The sequence below is a fragment of the Sorghum bicolor genome, chromosome 1 (assembly GCF_000003195.3).
Source record: "Sorghum bicolor cultivar BTx623 chromosome 1, Sorghum_bicolor_NCBIv3, whole genome shotgun sequence".
Classification (NCBI taxonomy): Eukaryota; Viridiplantae; Streptophyta; class Magnoliopsida; order Poales; family Poaceae; genus Sorghum; species Sorghum bicolor.
In genome coordinates, this window is record NC_012870.2 from 57056788 (window position 1) to 57082749 (window position 25962).

A 25962-nucleotide genomic window follows, 5' to 3' on the forward strand; every position below is an offset into this window, starting at 1 on the left:
CCGCCATCGAGTAAGGGGCATAAGTTTATCCGAGTTGCAACTGATTATTTCACCAAATGGGTTGAGGCTATTTCTTTGAAGAAAGTAACATCGGCCAACATGATTGATTTTGTAAAGGAACACATTGTTTACCGATTTGGCATTCCCCAAACAATCACTACCGATCAGGGTTCCATATTTACGTCGGGGGAGTTTGATGAGTTTGCAATTGGTATTAGGATTAAAGTGTTGAACTCCTCTCCTTACTATGCTCAAGCCAATGGGTAGGCCGAAGCTTCTAACAAAGGGATTATTAAGCTTATTAAGCGGAAGATTGAAGAAAACCCTACGCGATGGCACACATTATTGAATGAAGCTTTGTGGTCATATCGGATGGCGTGTCATGGTTCAACTAAAGTGTCACCTTATCAGTTGGTGTATGGACATGATGCAGTACTACCATGGGAAATCAAAACTGGTTCTAGGTGGATGTTTTCTCAAGATCAATTGGCCGCCAATGACTATGCTACTTTGATGAAAGATGAGTTAGACGATTTAGCAGAGCATCGGCTACAAGCTTTAATCAGCATAGAAGAGAACAAAAAGAGAGTGGCTAGATGGTATGACAAGAAAGTAAAGGCCAAAGAGTTTGCCAAGGGAGATTTAGTGTGGAAGTTGATTTTACCGATTGGGACTAAAAGTTCAAAGTTTGGAAAGTGGTCTCCTAATTGGGAAGGTCCTTATCGAATAAATCGATCTCCTCCTAGTAATGCTTATATTTTAGAAACTCTCGAAGGGGTTGAATTTCCCAGAGCGTTAAACGGAAAAATATTTAAAGAAATACTACCCTAGTATCTGGATCGACACATAGGATATTCAAATGCCAATGATGATCCTATCGGCCGGACAAAATATCAAGTGTATCTGGGCCATGCGTAAAGAGTTTAAATGTCGATAACAGTCCTATCGGCTGGACCAAATGATTAGAGTTTTTGAAAAGGAAGTCAAACAAACTGCCGATGAAAAAGTTTACAAGTTCAGCAAAGTCTGGATGGCCGATATTGCACGCAGACAAATCTGGTTGGCCTCCTCTATTTCTTGGGTATCTTCATCGGTAGAACCTTCTACCGGCTTCAGCTTCTTCTTCATGTGCAATGCTTTGCGGGCTTGGGCGTCTCTTTCTTGCTAAAGAGTCTTAAGAGCGTCGGGTAGCTGGTTTTCTTCCTACTGAGCTTGAGCCAGGGCCTCCTCCACTTGCTTAAGTTTAGCTAGCAGGGCCTCTCTTCTTGTCGATAGAGCAGAGATCTTTTGTTTCAACTCAATACCCGAGGATCACAGGATGCCGATGTTCTTATGCTTCTCATCGGCAGCATGCTTTACTTGCAGCATCTCCTCTTTGAACCGGGCATGAGTGGCTCTGTCGGCAAGGCGCTGAGTAGCCTTCTGAAACTGGAGTTGGCGACTTTCTAGGTGGACGGCTTGGAACAGGATTTCTTCCACATCGGCTAGGATTTGGCCACGGAGGGTCTTGAATATGACTTTGGCCGGATCGGAATCATCCACTAATTGGGCCGTGTCTTGGTGCAGCAGGGCTAGTAGGTCTTCCAACTTGGCCTTGATCTCTGCCGATGTTATTCCAATTGCCTGAGAGGAGCTTGCTTCCTCGCCTTCGTCATCGGAAATATCGATAGCAAAGGATAATAGGCTATCTGGGGAATCTTGCTCCTGGAAAAGGAAGGAAATAAGTTACCCAAAATTAAATATTGGCAGTGCTAAATCTGGTGGATTGGATAACTTGCTTGCTTCAGGGCGATTTCCTGTCTCTGGCGTGGGGATGCAGCTAGCACCATAGTTTGATCGACTGGAGTTGCCGATGGAATATCTTCAGCCAAAAATGGTGTTTATAAAATCATCGATAATGATTCTGTGATTGGTACTTTACCTTGAGGAAGAGTAGTGATTGTTTGCTCAGGAGGGACAACTGATGACGTGCCCAAATCGGTAGGCTCAGTGGTCTGACCAGACACATCGGCTGGATCCGCCTCTGAGGGGAAGGCACTTCTTGCGTCTGAGGCTCTGATTGAGGAGGAGAGGGTGATACCTAGATCGGAGGTACTAGACGAGATGGAGAGGATGGTGTTGTCTTTTGACGCTTTGGCTAGGTCTTGGTGCTTTTCGGGCCCTTTCTCTTGGTTGGAGCTTGGCTGGGCTGGGGGCATCGGCACTAGATGTTTGAGTCCTTTTGGTTTTTGCCGATGCACCAGTCTGCTGTTACGAACATCAAAATTTCATAAGTTAGATATAAGATAGAGATACCAATGAAATTTGTTAAGGGATAAAGTTTGATGCAAAGAAGGGTTACCGATGATGCTCCTGTTGCTGCCGATGTGCCCTGAAAGGATAATATAAGTAGGAGATGAAATCGGTGTAAATAAAGAAAGTTAGGAATTTACCTAGAAAGCCTGTGCCGAAGTGGCAGCAGCTACCGATGGAGACACTTTCGATCGCTTGGTGGACGTCTTTTTGAAACGAATGTTGCGGTGCACAGAGCTGCTAGATTCGGCGCATTATGGCCGATCAAAGAAATTGGGCCTGATTGAAGAAGTTCAATTGGCCTCCCACTTCTGCTAATTGTCGGTGCTGGGTTATCGACCTGTTGAAATAAGAGTAAGTTAACAAAGGAACTGAGGTATCAGCAGGGGACTTACGATATCATCGGGAACTTCATAGTCAAAGTCGATCATGCCGCGATAAGTATGAGCCGATGGCCTAAATAGATGCTCCTTCCATTCTTCCCACCAATGTTTATACAACTGAGTAATGAAGAGAGCTAGGACACAGGCCGATAGATCGATGTCTGTCATATCGGCATCTGGCTGGAGTTGAGCTATCCTAATCCACTCAAGTCCACTGGTTATTATCGCTCTTGGTTTTACCACATCGGCATAACATAGTCTGATCGGCAGTTGACCAAAAGCCAGTTGGCGAGCCAATGCCGATGGGTTGTAAAACTCATAGGTGGTGTTGATGTTCTTCCTGCTACCAAAGCTGTTCACTGGAATTGCTCTTGGAGTGATAATTTCCATCATCAAATCATTATCCTTGCTGAGAGCATTATCAAAATGGTGGAAGGTGAGCGGAAACCTGGTTTCTGGATCTTCATAAGGCATCCATGTGCGCTGATCTTTGGAGAGGCCATCATACAGAGTTTGAATGAATCGGCCAACCTGGTTTTCATTACAACTGGTACCAGGGAGGACTATGAAAGCTTCACCATAATTAAGGGGTGCGAGTTGCCGATTCATCATTTGCTAGTTCATAGTCTTCGGCAATATCTCGAGGGAATTGCTGCGTAAAAAAGTCAAACCGAAGGCGTTTGTGAACGTTGAGCCACATATTAATGAACCACCAAGGGCCTCCTAGATTGCTGATGGGTTCACCTAGCAGGAGTTTCTCGGTCACTTGATGAAGGAGATGATAGACGGAGCCTAGCAGGTATCGGCCAAGAGGGAATCGGCCACCATCGGCTAACCTTTCTGCTGCCGATAAGTAGACGAAGGTTGGTCCTACCGATTGGCCGCAGAAGCTGAATTTGTCTAGCCACATGTTTAGAAAAGTGGCATGTTCCCTCTGACCGACCGATCCCATTTTTTGATATTTCTAGATATACCCTAACCAGCCGCTGATGTTGCGGGTTTCTACTTTGCGTTCGGCTTTACGGCCGAACAACTGGCCATCATCGGCGGTTGCAATATCTAAACCAGTGAGCATGAGGACATCGGCGAGAGTAGAGGAAGCTGGGCCATGGCCAAAAATGAAAGCATTGAAAGTATCTAACTAGAAATATGAGGCGGCTATCAGTAGTGATTCGTTTCTGTCCATATCGGCAATGGACAATCTGATGCACTGATCTATCTTGCGCTCACCCCAATATACTTCATTTGTTTTGCTAACCCTCAAAAACCAATCCTTCCATCCTTTAGTGGGGTTTGGCTAGGATCGGAAGGTATCCTTCCATAGATCTAAAGAGAAATTTTCAGTCCTAAAAGGAATTCTGTTGGTCTCTGCATTAATCAAATCGGTAGGATCTAGGTCACCCATCGGACCGAGGCATTGGAGATGGGGTTGTTCAGTGGGAATGACGATTTTTTCTCTCAATTCCTAGTGTTTGAAGATTAAAAGAAAAGGAGGAAAAGAAAGGGAGAAAGATGCTAAGTAAGTAGACTTATAAAAAGTAAAAGGTTGCAGTAAAGGAAGAAGAAGATGAGAATAGATTTACCTTCGGGACCCTAAAGTTGACGGCCATTTCTTCCCGAGGAAGAGAGAATCAAAGACCTGAAAGATTTTTGGGGAGGTTTTGTCGAGGTTCTTGAGCTCTTCGTTAATACCACTGCCAAAGAGATGAGTTTGGGGGATGAAGAATGGCAAGGTGGAGAAGGAGAGCTGAGGAAGGAGGTATTTATAGGATAAAGTGAGCGGGGGTATTTTTGACTTATCTCCTTGCTGTATCCATGAAATTCGAGGGTGTTCAGGTGGATATGGTAACTGTTTGCACGATAATCAAAGGATTGCACAGGTGATTGGACAATAAGTAACCATGATTTTAGGAGATATTTCACTGTGCAAGATCTGTTAGAGTTGATTGCTGATGAGTAGGTGTTTCGAAGATTTGGTTCGGTTGGTTGAGAAATTCGAGGTGCATGCTGGAAACCCGAATTAAGGTTGTTTGGATTTAGCCATTAATTGCTGTCAGAAGGAAATAATTGTGAAAATGGCGTCATTATCAGGAGAGAATTTTGGAGCATTAATGATTTTATACTCTGAAATTGGGGGGCATGTGTTGACACCGTATTTTGACATAAATTAGGAAAGTTAATAAAGCCTGGATCGATAGATGGAAAAGTGATGACTGACCATTGAGAGAGTTGCCGATGGCCTATGATACCGATGAAAAGGCAGCAGGAGAGAGATATGGTTAAGTCCGGGAACCGTAATTGATCTGTGCCAATGGCTGATATTGACGATTACCGATGCCGATGGAAGATGATATGCCGATGATGGTGAAGGAAGGCGTGGGAGTTGTCAGAAAGACAATGGTGGTGTACCGATCACTCCGGATGGATGAATTGTTATTTTCCATGATTGTTAGAGTTTGTTTTACGTACGAGTTCTGTTTGATTTAGAATTAGAATCCTAGTCGTGTCTGGTTGTAACTCTTTAGGACAGAGTATAAATATAGGCCTAATAGTGATGTAAGAAGACAATCCAATCAATATCATACACAACTTTTACATCTACTTTTGCATCTGCATTTTCGACGACTTCATCAACTCGCATCTTTTCTTTTGCTTACGAGTTCTTAAGAATTCATCGAGTCATACTCGACGAGTTCTCGAGTTCCACGTGAACACCTCTTGGCCGTGGCATCCGGGCGCATCGCTGGTGTCGGGACCAAAGTATTCGAGTTATCACCTTTGTCGGTTGTAAGGTCAAATCGACTGGCACGCCTTAACAATTGAATCGGGTATTAGCCCTTTGTGTTTGTAGATCCACTTTTGCACCAACATATCCTATATCGAGGTGATGATTACAAGGACTTGGATAGTTGTCCAAAGTATGGTGCAAGTCAGTACAAGACAAATAAATACTATCGAGAGGAGAAGTGTGCTGCCTCCATGTGTAAAGTAGGGAAGAAGCGAAAGAAGGCCCAAAAGAACACCCAGCAGAGTTCAAAACCCACCAGCAAAGATAAAGAAGAGGTTGACTATTATGCACATAAAAAGATTCCTACTTTTGTGATGTGGTACCTTCTAGTGGTAAATCGCCTGAGGAGTTTGTTTGCTAACCCTAACGATGCAAAACTTATGAGTTGGCATGCTTCCGATGAGCACAAAAATGATGGCAAGCTTCGCCATCCAGCCGATGGAAACAAGTGGCAAGATTTCAATGACTACCACCGAGACTTTGCGAGTAAAGCAAGAAATGTTAAGTTCACACTGAGTACCGACAGAATGAAACCATTTGCTGAGAGGAGTAGCAAGCACAACACATGGCCGGTGATTCTCACCATCTACAACCTTCCTCCATGGTTGATGCAGAAGCAAAAATACCTTTTGCTAACCATACTTATCTCTGGCCTAGTCCAACCTGAAGTTGACATGGATTTTTTCTTGGAGCCCTTGATGGAGGAGATGAAAATGTTATGGGAAAAGTGTTAAAATGTTGGACGAGTATCGCAAAGATTCATTCACGCTGAGAGCAATTATTTTTGTTACAATCAATGATTACCCTGCTCTCTTCACATTATCAGGGCAATTCAAGGGAAATGTTAGTTGTGTGGTGTGCATAGATGGAACCCATTACGTGTCCCTTAATGCATCTAAAAAGATAGTGTACATGAGGCACAGACACTTCTTATCAAAAGTACACAAGTACCGCCTGAAAAATATGGATGAGTACTTCGACTATAATGATGAAAGGAACTCAGATGCACCATTAGGTAATAGCAAAGGCCAGAGAGTTTTCAAAATAGTGAGCAACATTAAATTTGTGTTTGAAAAGAAGACAAAGGATGGAAAAACAAGAAATGATGTCAAATCAATTCTAGGGGCAACATTTAAGAAGTTTGTATTTGCCACAGTGGAAAGACTTGGATGTACGACATGCGTTCGATGGTATGCATGTCAAGAAGAATGTGTTTGAAAGCCTAATTGGCACATTGATAGACATCAAGACGAAGACAAAGGAAGGACTCAATTCACGCTTCGACATGGTGCAGTTAAGCATAAAAAAAGAGCTTCATCCTGTTCTTCAAGAAAATGGGAAGTACCATCTCCCAGCAGCATGCACAACCTCAACACAGATGAGAAACATGCGATGTGTGAGTGGTTGAAGAATTTGGAAGTCTCATCTAGATTCTGCTCTAGCATTCAGAGTTTTGCATCAATGAAAGACCTTGCACTCACCAACTACAACTCACATGATTGTCATGTCATGCTAACTACTTTCCTCCCTATGCAATAAGGGTTATAAATCTAGTGTTCTTAAAGATGGCAGTCACATGATTGTGCTACTTTTTCAACAAGATCACACAAAAGGTAATTGACCATGATGAGTTGGAATCCCTTCAGGAATTCGCAGTGGAGACAGTGTCACAGTTTGAGATGTGTTTCATCCCATCATTCTTTGATATCATGGTGCACCTTATGGTGCACTTAGTTCCACAAATACAGGCATTGAGTCCTACATGAAATGTGGACGTATGAGCGTTTCATGTCAATACTAAATGGCTATGTATCAACTTGTGCTCGTCCTAATGCGTCCATCATAGAGGGGTATTGTACCGAAGAGGCGATTGAGTCCAGAGGACCATTCTGCAATAGTATCCTAAAAGACCAGCTTGCAATAGGTTTGCCTCCATGAAGACATGAGGGTAGGCAGCATGGAAGTGGGAGGATTAGACAGAAATCATTCATCCTGCCAGATTACAATACAGATCTTGAGGCACATCACAATATCTTACATCAGCTCTCAATAATGGAGCATTTGATCGAGTGACACATGAATGAGCTTCGAGAACATAATCCTGGGAAAACGGACGATTGGGTAATGAAGGAACACAAGAAATAGTTGTACACATGGCTAAGGGAGCATGACATTCCATATGCGGAAACAATTGAGAAACAAACCATCAAGGCTTTGGGATCTGGACCATCACGCCAAGTCACAACATGGCAAACCTATGACATAAGTGGACTCACATTTCATACCAAGTCCAAGGACAAAAATAGCATGGTACAAAATAGTGATGTTCGATGTGAGGCCATAGACGATGAAACTAGTGATTACTTTGGCTTCATCGAGGACACATGAGAACTAGACTATGATACATTTTAGATCCTCGTGTTTCGATGTCAATGGGTTGAAGATAAACATGTCATAGTGGATAATTATAGGGCCAGAGTTCTTGATCTAAGTAAGGTGGGATATAAAGATGACCCGTGGATCCTTGCTAATCATGTTGCATAGGTTTTCTATGCTGAATAGATCCTTTCTAAGAATAAGAAAAAAAGTACCGACAAGCTGAAGCATGTAGTTTTTCTAGGAAAGCAATAAGCAGTAGGAGTTGATGGTGTATCAGACCTGGAGGATTTTAACGAGTTCAGTGACATGTCCCTCTTTATGCATCATCCTGTGAAGATAAAAAATATTGAGTGAAGCATCCCACAGAGTTCTTTGCCCTGGATGTGCTCTGATGAACAAGGAAGAATAGTAGCGGCCTAGATTGTATTTGTGATTCATCATATAATCCATTAATAATATAATATGTACCCTAAACCCTTAAGTGTTGTCATCATTATATTTGTGCTCCCAAGATTATATTTGTTATTCATCATATACGAGTGATAACATAAACCCTAGATAAACAATAAAATAAAAATTATATAAACCCAACATGAACAAAACCCTAGCGAATACCCCTAAAATTAGTAACAGTATATAAACCCTATATAAACAATATATAAAAGAATATAAAAATATTATATAAACAATATATAATATCAACATACAAATAATATATAAACAATATAATTATGTTACAAATAAAAAATATAGAAATAATTATGTTAATGTGGAATATCAATATACAAATAATATATAACATAAAAAATAAAATAGCAAGGTGATAAAAAATATAGAAAATAATAAAAACCATTACAGAAATGATCACGCCTGGCGGTTTCTACAGGCGCTTTGGCGAGGCTTTCTACAGGCGGTTGGTATCGACTACCGGCTGTAGAAATGAATTTATACAGGCGGTGGTCAATGCCAACCGCCTGTATAACTCCATTTCTACATACGGTTGGCATTGAGAACTGCCCGTAGAAACCATTTCTAGCGGCAGTTCTCAATGCCAACCGCCTGTAGAAATGTCACCCATATAAAGGCCGCGCCTAGACCCCTGAACATATGTATAGATTATCATGATGACTTCTCCAACCCCAAACCAAGCGTCAGGGTCCGACCACACCGAGAAAGCACCGGTGTCCGACCCCACTGTGCAAGAAAAAGGTTCAGAACATACAGAGAAGGTACAAGGGTCACACAACACTGAGCAAGCACAAGGGCCTGACCACACGGAGCAGTCAGAAGAACGTGATTCAAGTCCTTTGTACGAAACCTCCCCTAGCGACATTTCTGATCCTCGCATAGAGAGGAACGCCCGTCGTCAATTAGAATGTGACCCCGATTACAATCCAGAATGGGATGAGGTGAATTACTCATCCATAATTAAATCTTTCTAATTTTTATGTTCCTCGGTACATGTAGAAGAATGATTTATGTGTTTAACTTTTGATATGAATAGGAGGTGCTATCTCAGTTGAAAGAATTGAAAGAGATCCTATCCTAGAAAGAATTCACACATGAAGGTACACTCGAGCTGACGACGTAGACAACCACCGAGAGGAAAAGGAAACGAGCTGAAAGAGGATTGAATTAGTTTCCAAAAGTAACGTTTAGAGTTACAGATGTGAGCACGATAGGATATCCCCTAGCTCCTCTAGAGGCCTTACCTAAGTGGTGTAACGCACTCGGATTCTTAGTTAGGGACCATCTTGACATCACAGTCAAGGAGTGGGCAAAAGTGGACCAAAATGAAATCACAAGAATGTGGGACAAGCTGCTTACAAGGTTTGTTTTACCATAGGGTTCAGAAAACCTCGTAAAGGAGTATACATTGAAGCAGTAGGCAATCATGTTCAGGAATTACAAGTTCGAGTTGAATTTAAAGTGGCAAAAGAAAGGGTTAGACCCAACAAAGAGGTATAGAATCTCAGCTGGTCAGTGGGCAGTGTTTCTAGAGCAGAGGAGTACCGAGGAGTTCAAAGCTTTGAGCGAAGCCAACTCCGAGCTCGCAAAAAGGAACAACTACCACCACCACCTAGGCACTGGTGATTACCAGCGCAAGCTTCCCCAATGGGAGCAAGAGGATGAAGCACAGGGGGCTAAGGGTTTGTCGACGCTCCCTGACCAACTTGGTCGCAGGGGCTCGCGGTGGGTTCATGCTTGGGTACCGGCAAAGAATGTCAAGTTTGGCTTGTCATTTGCTGACCCAATGGTCGAAGAGGTCACGAAGAATATTTTTGCGGTGGCAGCTAAGCAGCAAGCGGGTGAATTTAAGCCTCAAAGGGAGAGGGATGTCCTTACCATTGCTCTAGGTAACCTAGAGCATCCTGGTCGTGTATAAGGCATCTCATCCAAAGAAGGATGGAAAGAAGGACTCAGACCGGAGTGGGAAGGAATGTATAGGAAACGAGATCGGTACAAGGAAAAAAATGTCTAATTATTTTAAGGAGAAGGCTAAGAGAGAAGTTGAAGAGGTGATGTCTAAAATCCTCTTTGATCCTCCTCCTAAGTTGATGTAGCGATTGGCGACTGTGATGTCTAGCCAATTGAGTGGTCAGCCTCCTCAGATGCAGCTAGTCGTCACCTTGACAACAACAGAACAAGCTCTGGTCATCCCAAGCAGTGTTGCATCTACCGGAGACAAGGTCTGCTATCCAGTTGACGAGATCGATAGTCATATTCCTTGCTCCCTAGTCATAAGATATAGTTTTAACAATAATCATACAATGGAAGTAGCTACAGGACTTATGATCCTAGGGCACCAATTCCATGGTAGGGAGATTCCCGAGGACTACTGCAGGGTGGAAGTGCTGACAGTTGTCCAAGGATATGAGGACGACATACTAGACATTCTCGGTCCTGAGGGTATTGAGAAACTAGGACAAGCTATCAAGAATTTCATTCTTTGGCCTCGACGGGACGTCCTCTTGTCTAAGCTACCACAACCACCACCCCGAGAAGTGCCGCAGACTTAGGAGTCGTCCCATCCCACATCTCTTCCTAGTCCACCACCCTCTCCGATCTTACATCCACCATCCCCGCCACCACCATCACTGATCACGCCTCAACCACCATCCCCGCCGCCATCACCTAAACCCACTCCACCACCATCACCTAAACCCCAAGCTTCACCGCAATCTTCCACACCACTACCACCCAAAAATGATGATAAGACACCACCACCACCACCCAAAGATGACGAGACGACAACACCACCACCAAAAAAATCAAAATTTTTGGTACCCAAATTGGTTTCCCCATACGATCCAAAGAAGAAGGCTGCTGGTATGACCCTATTTTTGTCAGAAATTACAAGGAGCTGCACGTCAAAACTCGTTGACTTGGCAGAGCACGAGAAGGAGGCGAAAAGGTCTACAACACCTATTGTAAATATCAGGCCACCAATGAAAGATGATTACAAATTCGTCCCTACTAAATATGAGCTGGTCAGGCCTCTACTCATTTGGGACAAACTCAGAAAGGTCCCAGCTGGTATAAAAAGGATGCATGACTGGTACATGAGAGCAGCTTCTGTTGGCATCAACACGATCAATGTGAATATACCACTAAAAGCATTCAACAGTGACCGTACAACAATTGTTGATATTTGGTAACGCAATAAGGAAATGATCCGCAAGCGCACGGATATCGGTGAGCATTTCACCCGGAAGGTTTTCTAGAGTATCGTATTTATATTTTTACCACTGGGAGAAAGGGTGCATCTGACTAACCAAATCTATTGCTACTACCCCTTTAGGCTACAAAGAATGTTTCTCGATGTGAGTGATGTATAGAGAAGATTGCAACCGTAGTCTCGTTCTAACCTTGGTAAGGATGATCTACTGTTCTATTGGGGAGGCTCATGGAATCTAGACAACACAAAGGATGTTCGACCCGCACCTATAAACCTACCCGTCCTGCTAACAAGATATGGGATACAAAGGTAACTCGGAAATGTCACGTTCCTCGCTACTACCACGGTCCAGCTAGTCAGGGGATATCTATGAGTACCCTAGCCTAAACACCATGTTTACGCCAGCAATGATTACTCTAATACTCAACCGGAAGAGGATTAAAGTAAACTCATAAACCAAAGAACAATAAAACAAGAACTTACTAGAATTAGAAGTCGAATTACTGAAGAATCTTAGAAGCAAGCCTCGGGTTAGGAGACTTGATCCCGTAGGTACAACTCGGAGTAGACACCGACAGGCCGGCCTTCCTCCGATCTACACCTCCACTCTATCTCTCTCAATCTAGTAGAAACTAGAAGATCTATTTCTACTTACATTGGTTGCTAAGCCTAAAAAGAAATATTATTTAGAGAAGAGGTTTTCCTTCGAGGGCACCCCTCAATCTCTATGATAATTTCTTGTCTTCTCCAGGGGCCAGGGGGTCTCCTTATATAGTCCTCCCCTTCTATGCGTTTTTGGGTCGGTAGGCGATGTGGTACTACGTTATTCTGGATCCAATAGGTCGGTGGAGATCTTCCGAGAGAAAGAGTCCTCATTGGGCTCGGCAGGTGGGCGGGCGCCCAGGTCCGGGCCCCGTTTCGCCTCCGCTTCGGTCTCGTGGCTTCTGGAGTCTTCTAGATGGTAGAAAATTGCGCGGTGCGTTGATATCTCTATGTAATCCTGACATGTGGGCCTTTCTTCCTTATTTCCTGATAACCCCCTACATAAATAGACAAACACCAAAACTCGTGGAATTTTGTCAGATAAAACCCTAAGTCTAGATGTTGATTTTATTTGGATCCTTTTCTTTGTTTATTTGATAATTAAATTTGATACTTAAGGACCGTCAACAAACTCCCCTAAGCTTACCTCTTGCTCGTCCCTGAGCAAGGATGAACTTAAGAGTTTCTGCAGTGATTTCATTTCTTAAAAGTACACACGCATTCAAGCAAGATCTCATCTCTGAGTTAGAATAAACTATTAAGACTTAAAACTTACTCATTTTACCTTTCATCATGAGGCTTGTAACCGTCACTTGTGTCTTGAGCATTTAAAAGATAGAACGGTCAAGTCAAGCGCCATGTCTCTTATTCTTGATCAGCTATAGCTCTGGAGTTTTTGTAGATTTTTAAATAAAACTCAGAGATTCCTTATATGACTCTCTCAAATCTCTCTTTTGTGGTATTTTTGGATCCTTACCAAGGCAGTAATGGTATATGCCTTCTCTCAAAGTATGTGGTATTTTTGGTATGAGGCATAGTGATATTGCCTTCTCTCTCACCCTACTCTAATAAGGTTTTGATATCTGGAGCTCATAGGTGGGAGACAGCGAATACATACTTACAAGACATTTATTGCATAGTCAAACCATGGATCCAGAGAAACAAGTCAATAAGTCAAATCAAGATGTGCATGTGTGGTGAATGAATGGTGTATGGTGATGATGGTGATAATAATGGTGACAGTCTAATTCTACTTTTGCTCTTTTGAGGGCATACATACCTTTCTTGCACTTTGAAGCTTTTTGGGGAGAATGAGATGCTCTATATTTTCTTTTTCTTTTTCTCTCAGGTGGGTATCTTGTACCCCTAATTCTATTGTCGGACACTTGTCCATTTTTACCTCTCGTCTCACTTTTTCTTTTCTTTGAGGTTCCGGACACTTGCCCCTTTTTATTTCCTCATATTCTTTTCTCTCTCTTTTTTTCTTTTTTTTAGAGCACTCATCTCCTGAGATAATATAGCAAGTGGTAGTAACCAAGATAACTCGAGTATTTATTTCACAGGTAATAACAGGGATAGGATAATGTTTTTGGCTATTCTCTTCCAGATTAGGAGTAGAATAATTTTGGGTGAATCTGGAGATGGAAATGAGTGGATATATGTGGATGGTACTTCCGGAGTAGAAGTAGCATGTATGAGTGAACGTGCAAGTGAATCTTGATTTTAACCACATGACAAGCTCCTAAGGGTCTACACAGCTTGACCACACTCAATGCTCATAAGCAGTAAAAAGTAAATGTGTGGCTCAAAGTCTAATAAGCATATATATATGGCTGTGGTAGGATTTTAAACTCTCATCATACAGGAACTCATCATGTGTTATTTTTAAAGATTTTTCAAAGATAAAATTCTCCAGAATTCTAGCATCTCTAGGAACAGATAAATAGCAACTCAACCTTCCCATATCATATCCGTTAACAACTTAGATTTTAGATCAAGTACTCTTCCCACAAGTTCAGGTTTAGAGCAAATCTTATTTCATAACAGTCATGCCTAAACTTGAGAGAGATTTTAATTTTAAGAACTAATCATGGCAGAGCAACTATTCATCATTTCCATGTGAGAGCTTATCATGAGGGTTCATAGCAAACTTTATTTATTTATTTATTTATTTATTTAGCAAACTAAGCAAAGATATATATATAAGCACAAAATCTTTATTTGGGTTTTTTTTATGATTATGCATCTTTTATTATTTGAGTAAAGTATAAACGCGAGTAGAAACACTTAGCTGGATAAATGGGGGTGCTCTCCCCCAAGCTGGATTTTGACGTAATTTCTTCTGATGTAGCTAGCAGGTGGTGGAGGTGTATTTGAAAGTCGGCAGCACCCTGACAGCGATTAGGATGTCCTCCGTCTGCTAGTCTTCTTTAATCCTTAAATTCTGTGGAGCTCAAATAGACAACAAAGCTTTGTAGAACTGGTTAAGTGTTAGCATAAATATCTAGCCTTTATCATGTTGAGCCTCCTCAATAAACGTTACTTATTTAGCAGGATCATGCACTTATTATTTTTATATTTTTATTGTAAGATGAAAACTTATTTATTTTATTTTTATGCCACCACAGTAAATGTACTTATGGGTTTTATGCCATGAGCATACTCACATGGGGCTTACTATTTTTTAAACATTTTTATTTTCTTTTCAAGATAGCATGAACCTGATTAACTAAGCAAACTATTGAATGGAAAAGGATAACTACCAAGTTTACCTCTTGGCAAGGCGTTCGGTATTTTTAAGTCCTCCGAACGAGACTCTCTGTTTTCTCAGTCGTCCTGGGATTCGCTAGGTGGCGTAGTCGGTGGTTCCGGCAGCGCCTTCCCTTCGTGTATAACTATCTTCTCCCTCCACACCTGACTCGGTGCTACGGTCTTCTCAGAACAATTCTGTTCAAGCTGTATGTCTTCAGTCCTTATCACTTCTCCTTCGTAGTCTACCCATCCGTTCTTGATGATTTGCCTCCTCTGGTTGTGGTTGCGTCGTCTTCTTGTCCTGACCTGCTTAGAGTCTTTAACTATATAGTTATGGTCAGTAAAATAGTTGCGTACCTTCTCAGAGGGGAAGTACATGTGGACTTCTCCGGTTCCAATATAGATGATTGCTTTGATAGTGTTGAGGAACGGTCTTCCAAGGATGGTGGGTGGATCATACTCGTCTTCTCCCATGTCAATGATCTGAAAATCATCTGGAGCTGAATATATATTGGTTGTAGGGGCATGGTTCCATGCAGGAGCTGATAAATGACTGCAGCCATTATGTTGTCGTCATATCCGGTGTCGCAGAGTGTCTTCTAAAAAGAGTATCTGTTCATTGTGCACTCAATGCTTGGAACACCAGGGTCGTCCTTCTTGATCAAGAAAGGTGACTTGAGTCGACGATCTTGACTTCCTTGAGCTGTAGTGACCATCTTAGCTGACTCGGTCCACATTTGCTTGTTTCTATTCCTCCTGTTGGTGCTCTTCCTTGGTTCATGTCGGGATTGCTCTGAAGTTTGTGTAGTCTTGTTCTTCAAGGAAAGTCTCCTTCTTCCCCTTGATGTAGAGTCTGATCTTGGCAGCATTAGCATAGATGACAGCTATGGTGTTTAGGAATGGCCTCCCTAAGATGATGGGTGCCCTCTCCTCAGTACCAGTCTCTATCACCACGAAGTTTGCTGGAGCGTACAAGGTACCAACTCGGACACAGAGGTTCTTCAATATTTCCTTTGAGAAACTAAGTGTCTGATCTCCATTGTGTTTGTGCTCGTAGATCCCGGTTCTTCACTTGGTGGAATCTGGGAGTTGTAAAACTCCTCCATGTTTTGTTTGAAGTGTACCTATTCATAGAGACAAGGCAGAGATCAAGTGCATGGGCCCTATTGGTGGAAAACACCAACAGAACCAAAAGTGTATTTGTTCTTCTCTAACCTTAAGCATAGTGAGCAAGACAAAGTTGATGGATCATGAGTGTAGCATTTATTTGTCAGATCATATGGCTCAACCTAATGGAAAGATAATCTATCTATATTTATGTTTTGTTTATATCTTCCAAAGATTGAATGTGCAACATTTTAGCTTATATGATTAGGAGTGTGGGATAATGGAGGTAGTACTAGGAACAAAGATTAAAGGACTAAACATGTTGAATTAATTGGGTTGGTTAATTTGGAGTTATAAATCATACATGTTTGTCTCTTTGTTTATGTGAATGCTACAACCAAGGAGAAGCTTAATAAAGTGATAGTCAAGTACTTTAAAATGTTACCTTACTTGAAGAGTGACGGTACAGTATCACCTTGTGGAAGCTTTCCTTTCTTAGCGGTTGTGCATCGTGTTTGTGGCACCCTCCATGAATCATCTCTTATGATGAATGAGCTATGTCCTTCTTGTGCAAATTGTTAAACTTCATGTGTCTCTTTTATCTCCAATGAGTTTGTATCTCAAGACTTCCCAGGTTGAAAGTTTTCCAGCAGGGGTTAGTCCAACAAAATATCCCATATCTACTATAGCATACTAGCGGCTCAAAAATCAACCTAGACACCATGTCTAATTTGATTTAGAAGGGCATTTTAACCTAAGCACCATGCTTAATTTAAAATCCCTTGGAAGTAAGATCATCATTCCTAAACTAAGCACCATGCTTAATTAAGAGATAAATAAAACTATTCCAAACCTAGACATATACTAAAGCAAATAAAGGTAGCATGAGAGCATTTATAGAGATCTACTTAAGTGGAGATGAAGTAGTGTAATTAGTATTTAACAAATTGAGCATGTCTCAAAGGTAAGGACAACCAACATAGCAACATGACAAAGGATGTTTTTATGTGAAGTACTCCCCCAAGCTTGAATTTTGCAAAATTCAAGATTGGATGAATTTAGTTCAATGTTGCATGATGATTGGTTGGACATACCTTGTGCTTGTCATTCATCCGATCTTCTTGCTCCAATCCTGAAAAGGTTAGTGACAAGAATACCCGAAGGAATATGCTCAATACACAAGGCAATGTTGCAAATAATTAGAAGTTCATATTACGATCTGATAAGTGCTTGTTTAAGGACGCTAAGCTTATCCTTGGGAAACCATCAATTTATGCCAGCGAAGTGGTTTCCCCTCCAACGCTGACCTATATCAAGATTAACTCAACGATATCTGCAATATTTATTATAGACATATGCATCGACAACTGCTCTTTTAAAGTTTTTATAAATAGAAAGGAAGAGAGGGTTGGAGATCTCAAATGTGGTAAGGATGGAGAGACAAATTGATTGGAGAGATGTTTTATATGAGCAAGGGCTGGGTGAGGTATTTATGAAATAACTTCCATGCTCACTGTTGTTTCTCTCATTCTCAAACTCCAAGGATGATTCTTCATGAATGCTTAAAATTCCTCTAGGATTGTCTCTCAAGTTTGTTTTATCTATCCATTCAATGGTGATAGCACATGGATTTTTAATGCCCTCTAGCCATTGATGTTGCTCTTCTCGATCCTCCTTCTTATGCATGGGATGTCTAGAGAGATTCATAGGATTATCGGGAGGTTCAAGAGAAAAAGCATAGTAGAAATTATTAAGCTCAAGGATGGGTTGGATAGCCGAATTATGGGATTGAAATGTTTGGAAATCGGCTATTGAAACTTCCTCTCCTTGTATGGGAGATGATTCCTTCTCTATCTCTAAGATTTTTCTATGAAGACTAGTACAAGAAGGATGTCCACGAATGAAGACATACCTTCCTTTACTAATAGATAAAGAAAGAAAGACTCTACCAAAGGTTATATGATTAAGACCAATGTGAAAATATCTAGGAAAAACATGGTCTTGTAGGGCTAGGTCTAAACCAGAATTTATAGAAAGATTAACAGATTCCCTAGGTGTAGCTAAAAGTGCATTATCTTCTTGATTAAAAGATAGGACCTCGGCTATAGAAAAGGGTTGGTTTTGACCTATCAACTCCGGACACAGATCATAATTAGGGGCAGGACTTGTTGGCTCCCATGGTCTATGGCTGGTCTCCGAAGGTGCAAAGAATTCAATAATAGGTATGGAATTTAAGTTATCCATAAAGATAAAAAGATAAAAGAATAAAAGTATAAAAGTATAATACAAGATAATAGCAAGATTCAAATTTATCTCAGCAAACCGTCTTTCTCCCCGGCAACGGCGCCAGAAATGCTTGTTGATATTTGGTAACGCAATAAGGAAATGATCCGCAAGCACACGGATATCGGTGAGCATTTCACCCGGGAGGTTTTCCAGAGTATCGTATTTATATTTTTACCACTGGGAGAAAGGGTGCATCTGACTAACCAAATCTATTGCTACTACCCCTTTAGGCTACAAAGAATGTTTCTCGATGTGAGTGATGTATAGAGAAGACTGCAACCGTAGTCTCGTTCTAACCTTGGTAAGGATGATCTACTGTTCTATTGGGGAGGCTCACGGAATCTAGACAACACAAAGGATGTTCGACCCGCACCTATAAACCTACCCGTCCTGCTAACAAGATATGGGATACAAAGGTAACTCGGAAATGTCACGTTCCTCGCTACTACCACGGTCCAGCTAGTCAGGGGATATCTATGAGTACCCTAGCCTAAACACCACGTTTACGCCAGCAATGATTACTCTAATACTCAACCGGTAGAGGATTAAAGTAAACTCATAAACCAAAGAACAATAAAACAAGAACTTACTAGAATTAGAAGTCGAATTACTGAAGAATCTTAGAAGCAAGCCTCGGGTTAGGAGACTTGATACCGTAGGTACAACTCGGAGTAGATACCGACAGGTCGGCCTTTCTCCGATCTACACCTCCACTCTATCTCTCTCAATCTAGTAGAAACTAGAAGATCTATTTCTACTTACATTGGTTGCTAAGCCTAAAAAGAAATATTATTTAGAGAAGAGGTTTTTCTTCGAGGGCACCCATCAATCTCTATGATAATTTCTTGTCTTCTCCAGGGGCCAGGGGGGTCTCCTTATATAGTCCTCCCCTTCTATGCGTTTTTGGGTCAGTAGGCGATGTGGTACTACGTTATTCTGGATCCAATAGGTCGGTGGAGATCTCCCGAGAGAAGAGTCCTGATTAGGCTCGGCAGGTGGGCGGGCGCCCAAGGAAACTGGGCGGGCACCCAGGTCCTGGCCCCGTTTCGCCTCCGCTTCGGTCTCGTGGCTTCTGGAGTCTTCTAGATGGTAGAAAATTGTGCGGTGCTTTGATATCTCTATGTAATCCTGACATGTGGGCCTTTCTTCCTTATTTCCTGATAACCCCCTGCAGAAATAGACAAACACCAAAACTCGTGGAATTCTGTCAGATAAAACCCTAAGTCTAGATGTTGATTTCATTTGGATCCTTTTCTTTGTTTATTTGATAATTAAATTTGATACTTAAGGACCGTCAACAGCAATCATTACCTTTGAGGACATGTTGTTAATGATGAACCTCCAGAGACTAGACGTGTAGCTGGTAACCGTGTTCGCATTGTAAGTGCCACTCGTACTATTTTGTGTTATTATTCATGAGTTGCATTAATTTTCAACATCTAACATACAAGTGCGCCTTGCAGAATGAATTTTGAACAACAAGAGATGCGGTACGGTTTGGATCCGGATAGAAATGTCAGTAAAAGTGTTATATATCTGAGCCCGATGAAGATATATGAGGAGCAGCACACATTCAGCGTCGTAGACAATCACGACTCCTTAAAAGGTTTGGATCCCGCTGAGCGTAGAAGAGCGCAGGAGCTGAGGAGCCGCAGCGAGTGAGGAGAGAGAGGGTGAAGATGTGAATGAGCTAGGGTTCCAGGTCTAGGGGGAGTGGCGAGCGACGACCGGCTTATATAGCCCTCCCCCATCGCGCAGATCCAACGGTCGGGAGCAGGGGGAGACCAATCCAACAGCTATAAGTCATGTCGCCCCCGTGTTGGTCACTAAAGCGGACCGTGCCCGTGCCATGCCATCGTGCTAGCATCGCTGCCCAGGCACGGACACGGGGCCATGCCGTGCTTGGCACTCGCAGTAGAGAGGCTGGGCTCGGGCTATTTTCATATCGGGCCAAATCATCACTCGGGCTTGGCCCGTTTGGAAAACTATATCAGTGATAGGTTTTAGCGCAGCTAGTGACGTTTTATATAATTTCTTGAAGTAGAAAGAGAAGCATCCAGACTTCGTTTCGATAAGACAAGACTTTAGCCAACAATTTACATGTACAATTACTTTTTAAATCACAAAAATATACTATGCATTGATAGGTCATAACGGCACGAAGTATGTCTTCTAATTTTTATCAGAGGGAGTACGTTTAGTCTAGTTTTCATCAAAAGCGCATCGAGAAACTGTTTAGGTATTTTTCAAGTGGGTTTCACAGTTGTGTTGATGCATAATAGGTACAACTTGTGCTTAATTTTCGAGCTTCAATCGCTCAAATTATGCCAATGGTTTGGCAGTGCCTGTGACGACCTCTCGGATTGTGAGAAAGCACTATCAAACTATTTAAACTTTGCTTATTTAATTTTATCCTATATCAAACTATTTAAAGTTTGACCAAATTTATACATAACAATATTGATAATTATAGTACCAAATAATTATAATTAGATTAGTCATAGAAACATTTACATAGGATAGCTATTTGGTGTTATAAGTGTTGACGTTCTTCTCTATAAATTTAAACAGATTTTAGAAAAAGTTTGATATATAGAATAAAACCGAAACAATAACTTTTTTAGGACAGAATCGAGGAAGTATCCTTCTGCTAATAAGCAGATAAGTACCCCCTCCATTCCAAATTAAATTATAAGACGTCTTAGTTCAAGAAAAAAAATAAGACGGTTTTGGCATTTCTAGATATATTGCTTTTATAATGTATCTAGTATTGTGCTTAGGAATTTGTATATTTACGTATGCCAACGTTAACTTGATTGACAAGCAGATTAAAAGATGAAGGAAACCGTTTAGCATGAATTGGAAAAGAAGGAATTCGAAACGAGAAGCGGATAACAATGAAAGAGAAATGTTGCTCTGAAATCTGCAGTGTAGTTGTGTTACTAAACAAGTATGTAGTTGGTGAGTGTAGTAGTGCAAATCCACTAATAACATGCATGGAACCAATCTAGCTGGTCAATTCATACTGTTCAATCAAAATATTGAGATTTAGCCTAAATTAGAACCCTGAATTGTTGCCTGCTAGTCAATTCAACAAACAAAACAAGACCGTCGTATCATACTTCCTTACTCTCGGTCACAGCTAGCATATATAGCTTATTATTTTGTCAATTGGAAAAATAAGAGAAACGGTGAGCATATACGTGATCTCCATGACGAATAACCATAAACAACAACTGACCTCGATTACGTACTCCGGTCGGTATCATCATCTCCCGATCACCTATAAATGGGTTTGGGCGGCATTCGCCATTTGCATCCTCACCGCACTGATCTGAGTGAGCCAGTATAGTGGCGAAGAGACAATAATGGCCTCTCCATCAGCGCGCATCAGTGCGGCGGCGCTAATGGCGATGCTGGCGGTGCTGGCGCTCGCCGCTGGTGGCAGCGCACAGCTGCAGTACGGGTTCTACAAAGGCAAGTGCAACGCCAGCGACGTGGAGGCGGTGATCCAGGGCATCGTGAAGGTCCGCTTTGCGCGCGAGAACCCCATCGTCGCCTACCTCCTCCGGATGCAGTTCCACGAGTGCGCCGTCAATGTACGTATATAAATTAGGTCATGTCTGCTTCGGTTACGTTAAACTTTAACTTCCATTCCATCGAATGTTTAAACATATATATAGAGGAAAGACATAGCTAGATAATAATTTGTAAGACGAATTTTTTAAATCTAAATAGTACATAATTAGACATTAATTATTAAATGAAATAAAAATACTACAATAACTATTAAACTTGAAGACCAAACGGACCTGATAAGGAGTACGTGTACTTACGGTGGTTATTACGATTGCAGGGGTGCGACGGTGGTCTGCTGATCGACGGGCCCGGCACGGAGAAGACGGCGGCACCGAACCTGAGCGTCAAAGGCTACGACCTCATCGGAGCCATCAAAACGGCGCTGGAGGGGAGGTGCCCCGGCGTGGTGTCCTGCTCCGACATCCAGATCCTCGCCACCAGGGACGCGGTGGCGCTGGCCGGCGGGCCGGCGTACGCGGTGCGCACGGGGCGCAGGGACCGCCGGCAGTCTCGAGCCTCCGACGTGAGGCTCCCGGCGCCCGACTACACGGCGGCGCAGGCGGTCGCCTACTACGCCAGGCTTGGGATGAACGCGTTCGAGACGGTGGCGCTGCTGGGCGCGCACACCGTGGGCGCCACGCGCTGCAGCGCCATCAAGAACAGCAGGCTGTACAGGTACGGCGGCAAGCCCGGCGCCACCGACCCAGGCATGGACCCGGCCACCGCGTCCGTATACAAGAAGTGGGTGTGTCCGAACGTGTCCTCGTCGGACGGCAACGCCGTCTTCCTGGACGACCAGTGGAGCGCGCTCAAGGTGGACAACCACTACTACAAGAACCTGCAGCAGAAACGTGGAGTGCTCTCCGTCGATCAGAACCTGTACAGCGACGGCTCCACGCGATGGATCGTCGACCAGCTCGCCAGCAACGCTGCCCTCTTCCAGTCGCAGTTCGCCAAGGTTCTCGTTAAGCTCGGCGAGGTCAACGTGCTGACAGGCGTGCAGGGAGAGATTCGAAAGGTCTGCAGCAGGTTCAACTGAACAGAACACCCGTGCCTCGACCTCCATTGTCGGCTCTTCTTCTCAATTTATTAATTCGTTTACTCTTCTCAATTTCCTCTTGCTTTGATGAAACGAAATGCTTCTTGGTATTTCCTCCTTTTGGTTTGATTAACTTTGTATGATTTTCAATCCATTCCATTTTTTTAATTACACCTTTTTTTGTAATAACATATGTATACGATGGATGAATGTACCATTTGCATGACCAAGCTCTTTTTAGTAATGTACAAACTGCTTGTTTTTGTTTTTGTGTTCCTCATTATTCCTGATCAGATGTCCGATGTTCCGAACTGTGGCCACTTTATTCTTCCTTGTATATGCTCCGTACATGAGAGTCCATGGTGTTGAACAGGCACTGAATAAACTCTGGCTGAGCAATGGGGACGAGAAACACAACACAACAAATTTCAAACCAATCGAATGAGACTAGTCAGCACAATAAAATTTGCAGTTCCTAGTTGAAGTATTTAATTACGATATTGCTTAAAGAATGTTCAGAAGCACAAACACCAGATGAGAAATGTAACCATTTCAACTTTCAAGTTCCGTTCACACAATTTCTTATCCATAATATCTAAGCAATTTGGGCATTAACATAATTCCAGTTTATGGCGGCCAAAATTCAATGGTGACTAACACTCATCTAGAAGCTAAGCTGAATTCACGAACATTCAAATATCAAATGGCATACAACAAAGTAGGAACAACATAAGTCCATGCAGTTGGAGCATAGGTAAGTCCGTAATTTTCATGGTATGAAATTTCATTCAACCAAAGCTAATAGATCTGACTCGCGGCAGAAGCAGTGCTTCTCATCGGTACCAAGGTCCACCTACAACACAGTGAGCTAAGTCAGGTAAGTTGAATCAGAAAATGTAGGGCTCAGGACAAGGTCAGATTTTTTTTTTCTTTTTTTTTAGCTAAGCAGAAATCAGCCAGTTTACCTCATAAGCATTGATGTCTGAGAAGAGAACCTGCAAATGCAAACTCGTTAGAGTATTCTACATTATGGGCATCGTACTTTGGTAGAAGTACATTACACAGACTATGCAAACTGTAAAAATGACAGCGTAACAATATCCATTACAGGGCAAAATAGACAAGGATAGAAAACCAAAATAAAGCATGTCTATTTTCAGCGTGACAGGCAGATTTCAGTAGCAGAAAATGTCATAACAGTAGCAGTTTGCAAGTTAGCACCATGTATTTGTTTCGGAAACATAACCACTCGTCAATCTACTCAAGTAAACATAGTCCATTCATATAAATAATTACAGTACGGTTCATATGTCTAACATTTCAATTAGTTCCATCAACCAAGATAAGCAATAAAATTGAATGGTAAGATTACATAAGACAAGAAACCACAAAGCTCAATGTGCCATCATATGATTGATTGTTCTCTAAAGTACACACTTCACATGCAAAACACAAAATGTTTCTTGTTGGCACAAGTGAGTGTGTGGGCATGCATGAATAAGAGTTGTGTCACAAAATGCTGCTTACCTTCTTCCCAGCCTCAACTTCACTAACATCAGCACCGACCGATAGAATCTAGCATGAACAATACAATGTTGTGGGACTATATCCTGCTGAAATTAACAATTACAGAAACAGAATATATTGCCTTTAAGATCTCACCTCGCCCATCAGATATCTCTCAAACTTAACAGCAGATTTCGGTAGCAATACACCACCAGCAGATTTCTGCATGAATAAAAACCTTGTGTCAGAACAATCAACTGTATAAAAGCATCAACTTCTAAAAACTTCAGCAGTGGCATGTACTCCTGTAATACAGTTTCATAAGATTGTACAGTAATTCAGCTACAGCCTACAGAAAAAGAAGAGAGCAACAGTTGCTTCTAAACTTTTTAAATGACAAGGCTCTGCTACATATCAAACTAATCACACTTAAGGATGAGTACTGCAATCTCTGCGTGTTGCAGTAAACAGAATACTGCAATTCTAGTTGTGAGGAAATGCATGTGTGTTAGCTTCAGTGAATCCATTATACCGCTTCTTAAATAAAGTAATTTCTCTAAGACATTTCAAAACCAAAGTGACAAGAGTTGCTCTCAAAGGCAGAGTAACTACCACGCTTAGGGTATAAGTTTACCGTGCTTAGGCTTGTCTGAATATACCCATCCCCTCTCAACACATGGGGATTGGAGAGGGAAATGAACTAATTTCCCCCTCAACGCCTCCCAATCCAGTCCAAACCACATGGGTAATGGGTTTATCCAACAAGCCCCACTTGAGTTCTGTTAAGCCACCTTAGTACTTAAACTTCATGTGTCTGATCAAGTTCAACAACAGTAGAGAAGTGGGGAAACATTATACTTCTCTGTCAAACGCAACTTCAAATGGAAATTCCTAATTTTAAATTAGCAAGCCTGGCTTTTTTTCAATCAAAGACTTCCTGCATTTTCTGATATAAGCACACTGAGTGTTTACATGGAGCGGTCACTTTGCAAACTGAAATTAGCACATTTAAGGGTTTATTCCACTGGAAATGTTGAAGTGAGAGCATCAAACCAACAATTAGCAGCGAATAAATCTAAATAAAACAAAATAGGAGCATAATAATAATAGAATGATAGCGGAGAGACCTCAGGGATCTGCTGGATACGGACAAGCACCCGGTCGTTCTGCGGCGCCACCTGCCCCCCAAAAACAAGCACCACACTGTTAGACCACGAAGCCCACCCAAAGGACCTTGAAGACATGAAAGCAGAACGCGTCATCACGGCAGCGAGGCCACCAACCTTGGCAGGGTCGTACTTAAGCGCAGCCACGCGCAGCCCGGCCCGGCGGATGGGGGCGGCGCCCAGGGGCCTGCGGCTGCTGCCGCTGCCGGCTAGGAGGAAGGGCGAGGCGGACACGGCGGCGAGGAGGGAGGGCGCCATTGGAGTGGGGACAAGGGGAGGGAGCGTGGAAACGTAGGCTTCTTCCCTGGGGGCTGGGAGGATAGTTGCGTCGTGTGCCTTCCCTTATCTGCTTCTGCTTTTGCACAAGGATGGATTCCTTCTCGATACTTCCATAGTTTTTTGTTGGGCCCTTATCTCGAAATGGGCTGTAATCTTCTTAAGGAGGTGGACGGGCTTTGCATCAA

At 42.3% G+C, this 25962-nt stretch overlaps 2 protein-coding genes across 2 annotated transcripts; one reads left to right on the forward strand and one right to left on the reverse strand.

The window, feature by feature from the left end:
* Positions 21542 to 23544, forward strand: LOC8058054 (peroxidase 57). The gene is made up of 2 exons (XM_002464864.2): positions 21542 to 21807; positions 22065 to 23544. The coding sequence occupies exons 1-2, from the start codon at positions 21577 to 21579 to the stop codon at positions 22824 to 22826; spliced, it is 993 nt and encodes a 330-aa protein (XP_002464909.1). The 5' UTR covers positions 21542 to 21576; the 3' UTR covers positions 22827 to 23544.
* On the reverse strand, positions 23347 to 25853 carry LOC8058055 (10 kDa chaperonin 1, chloroplastic). The gene is made up of 6 exons (XM_002467423.2): positions 25616 to 25853; positions 25460 to 25510; positions 24489 to 24554; positions 24354 to 24401; positions 23792 to 23821; positions 23347 to 23679 (listed from the first exon to the last, which is right to left on the reverse strand). The coding sequence occupies exons 1-6, from the start codon at positions 25754 to 25756 to the stop codon at positions 23611 to 23613; spliced, it is 405 nt and encodes a 134-aa protein (XP_002467468.1). The 5' UTR covers positions 25757 to 25853; the 3' UTR covers positions 23347 to 23610.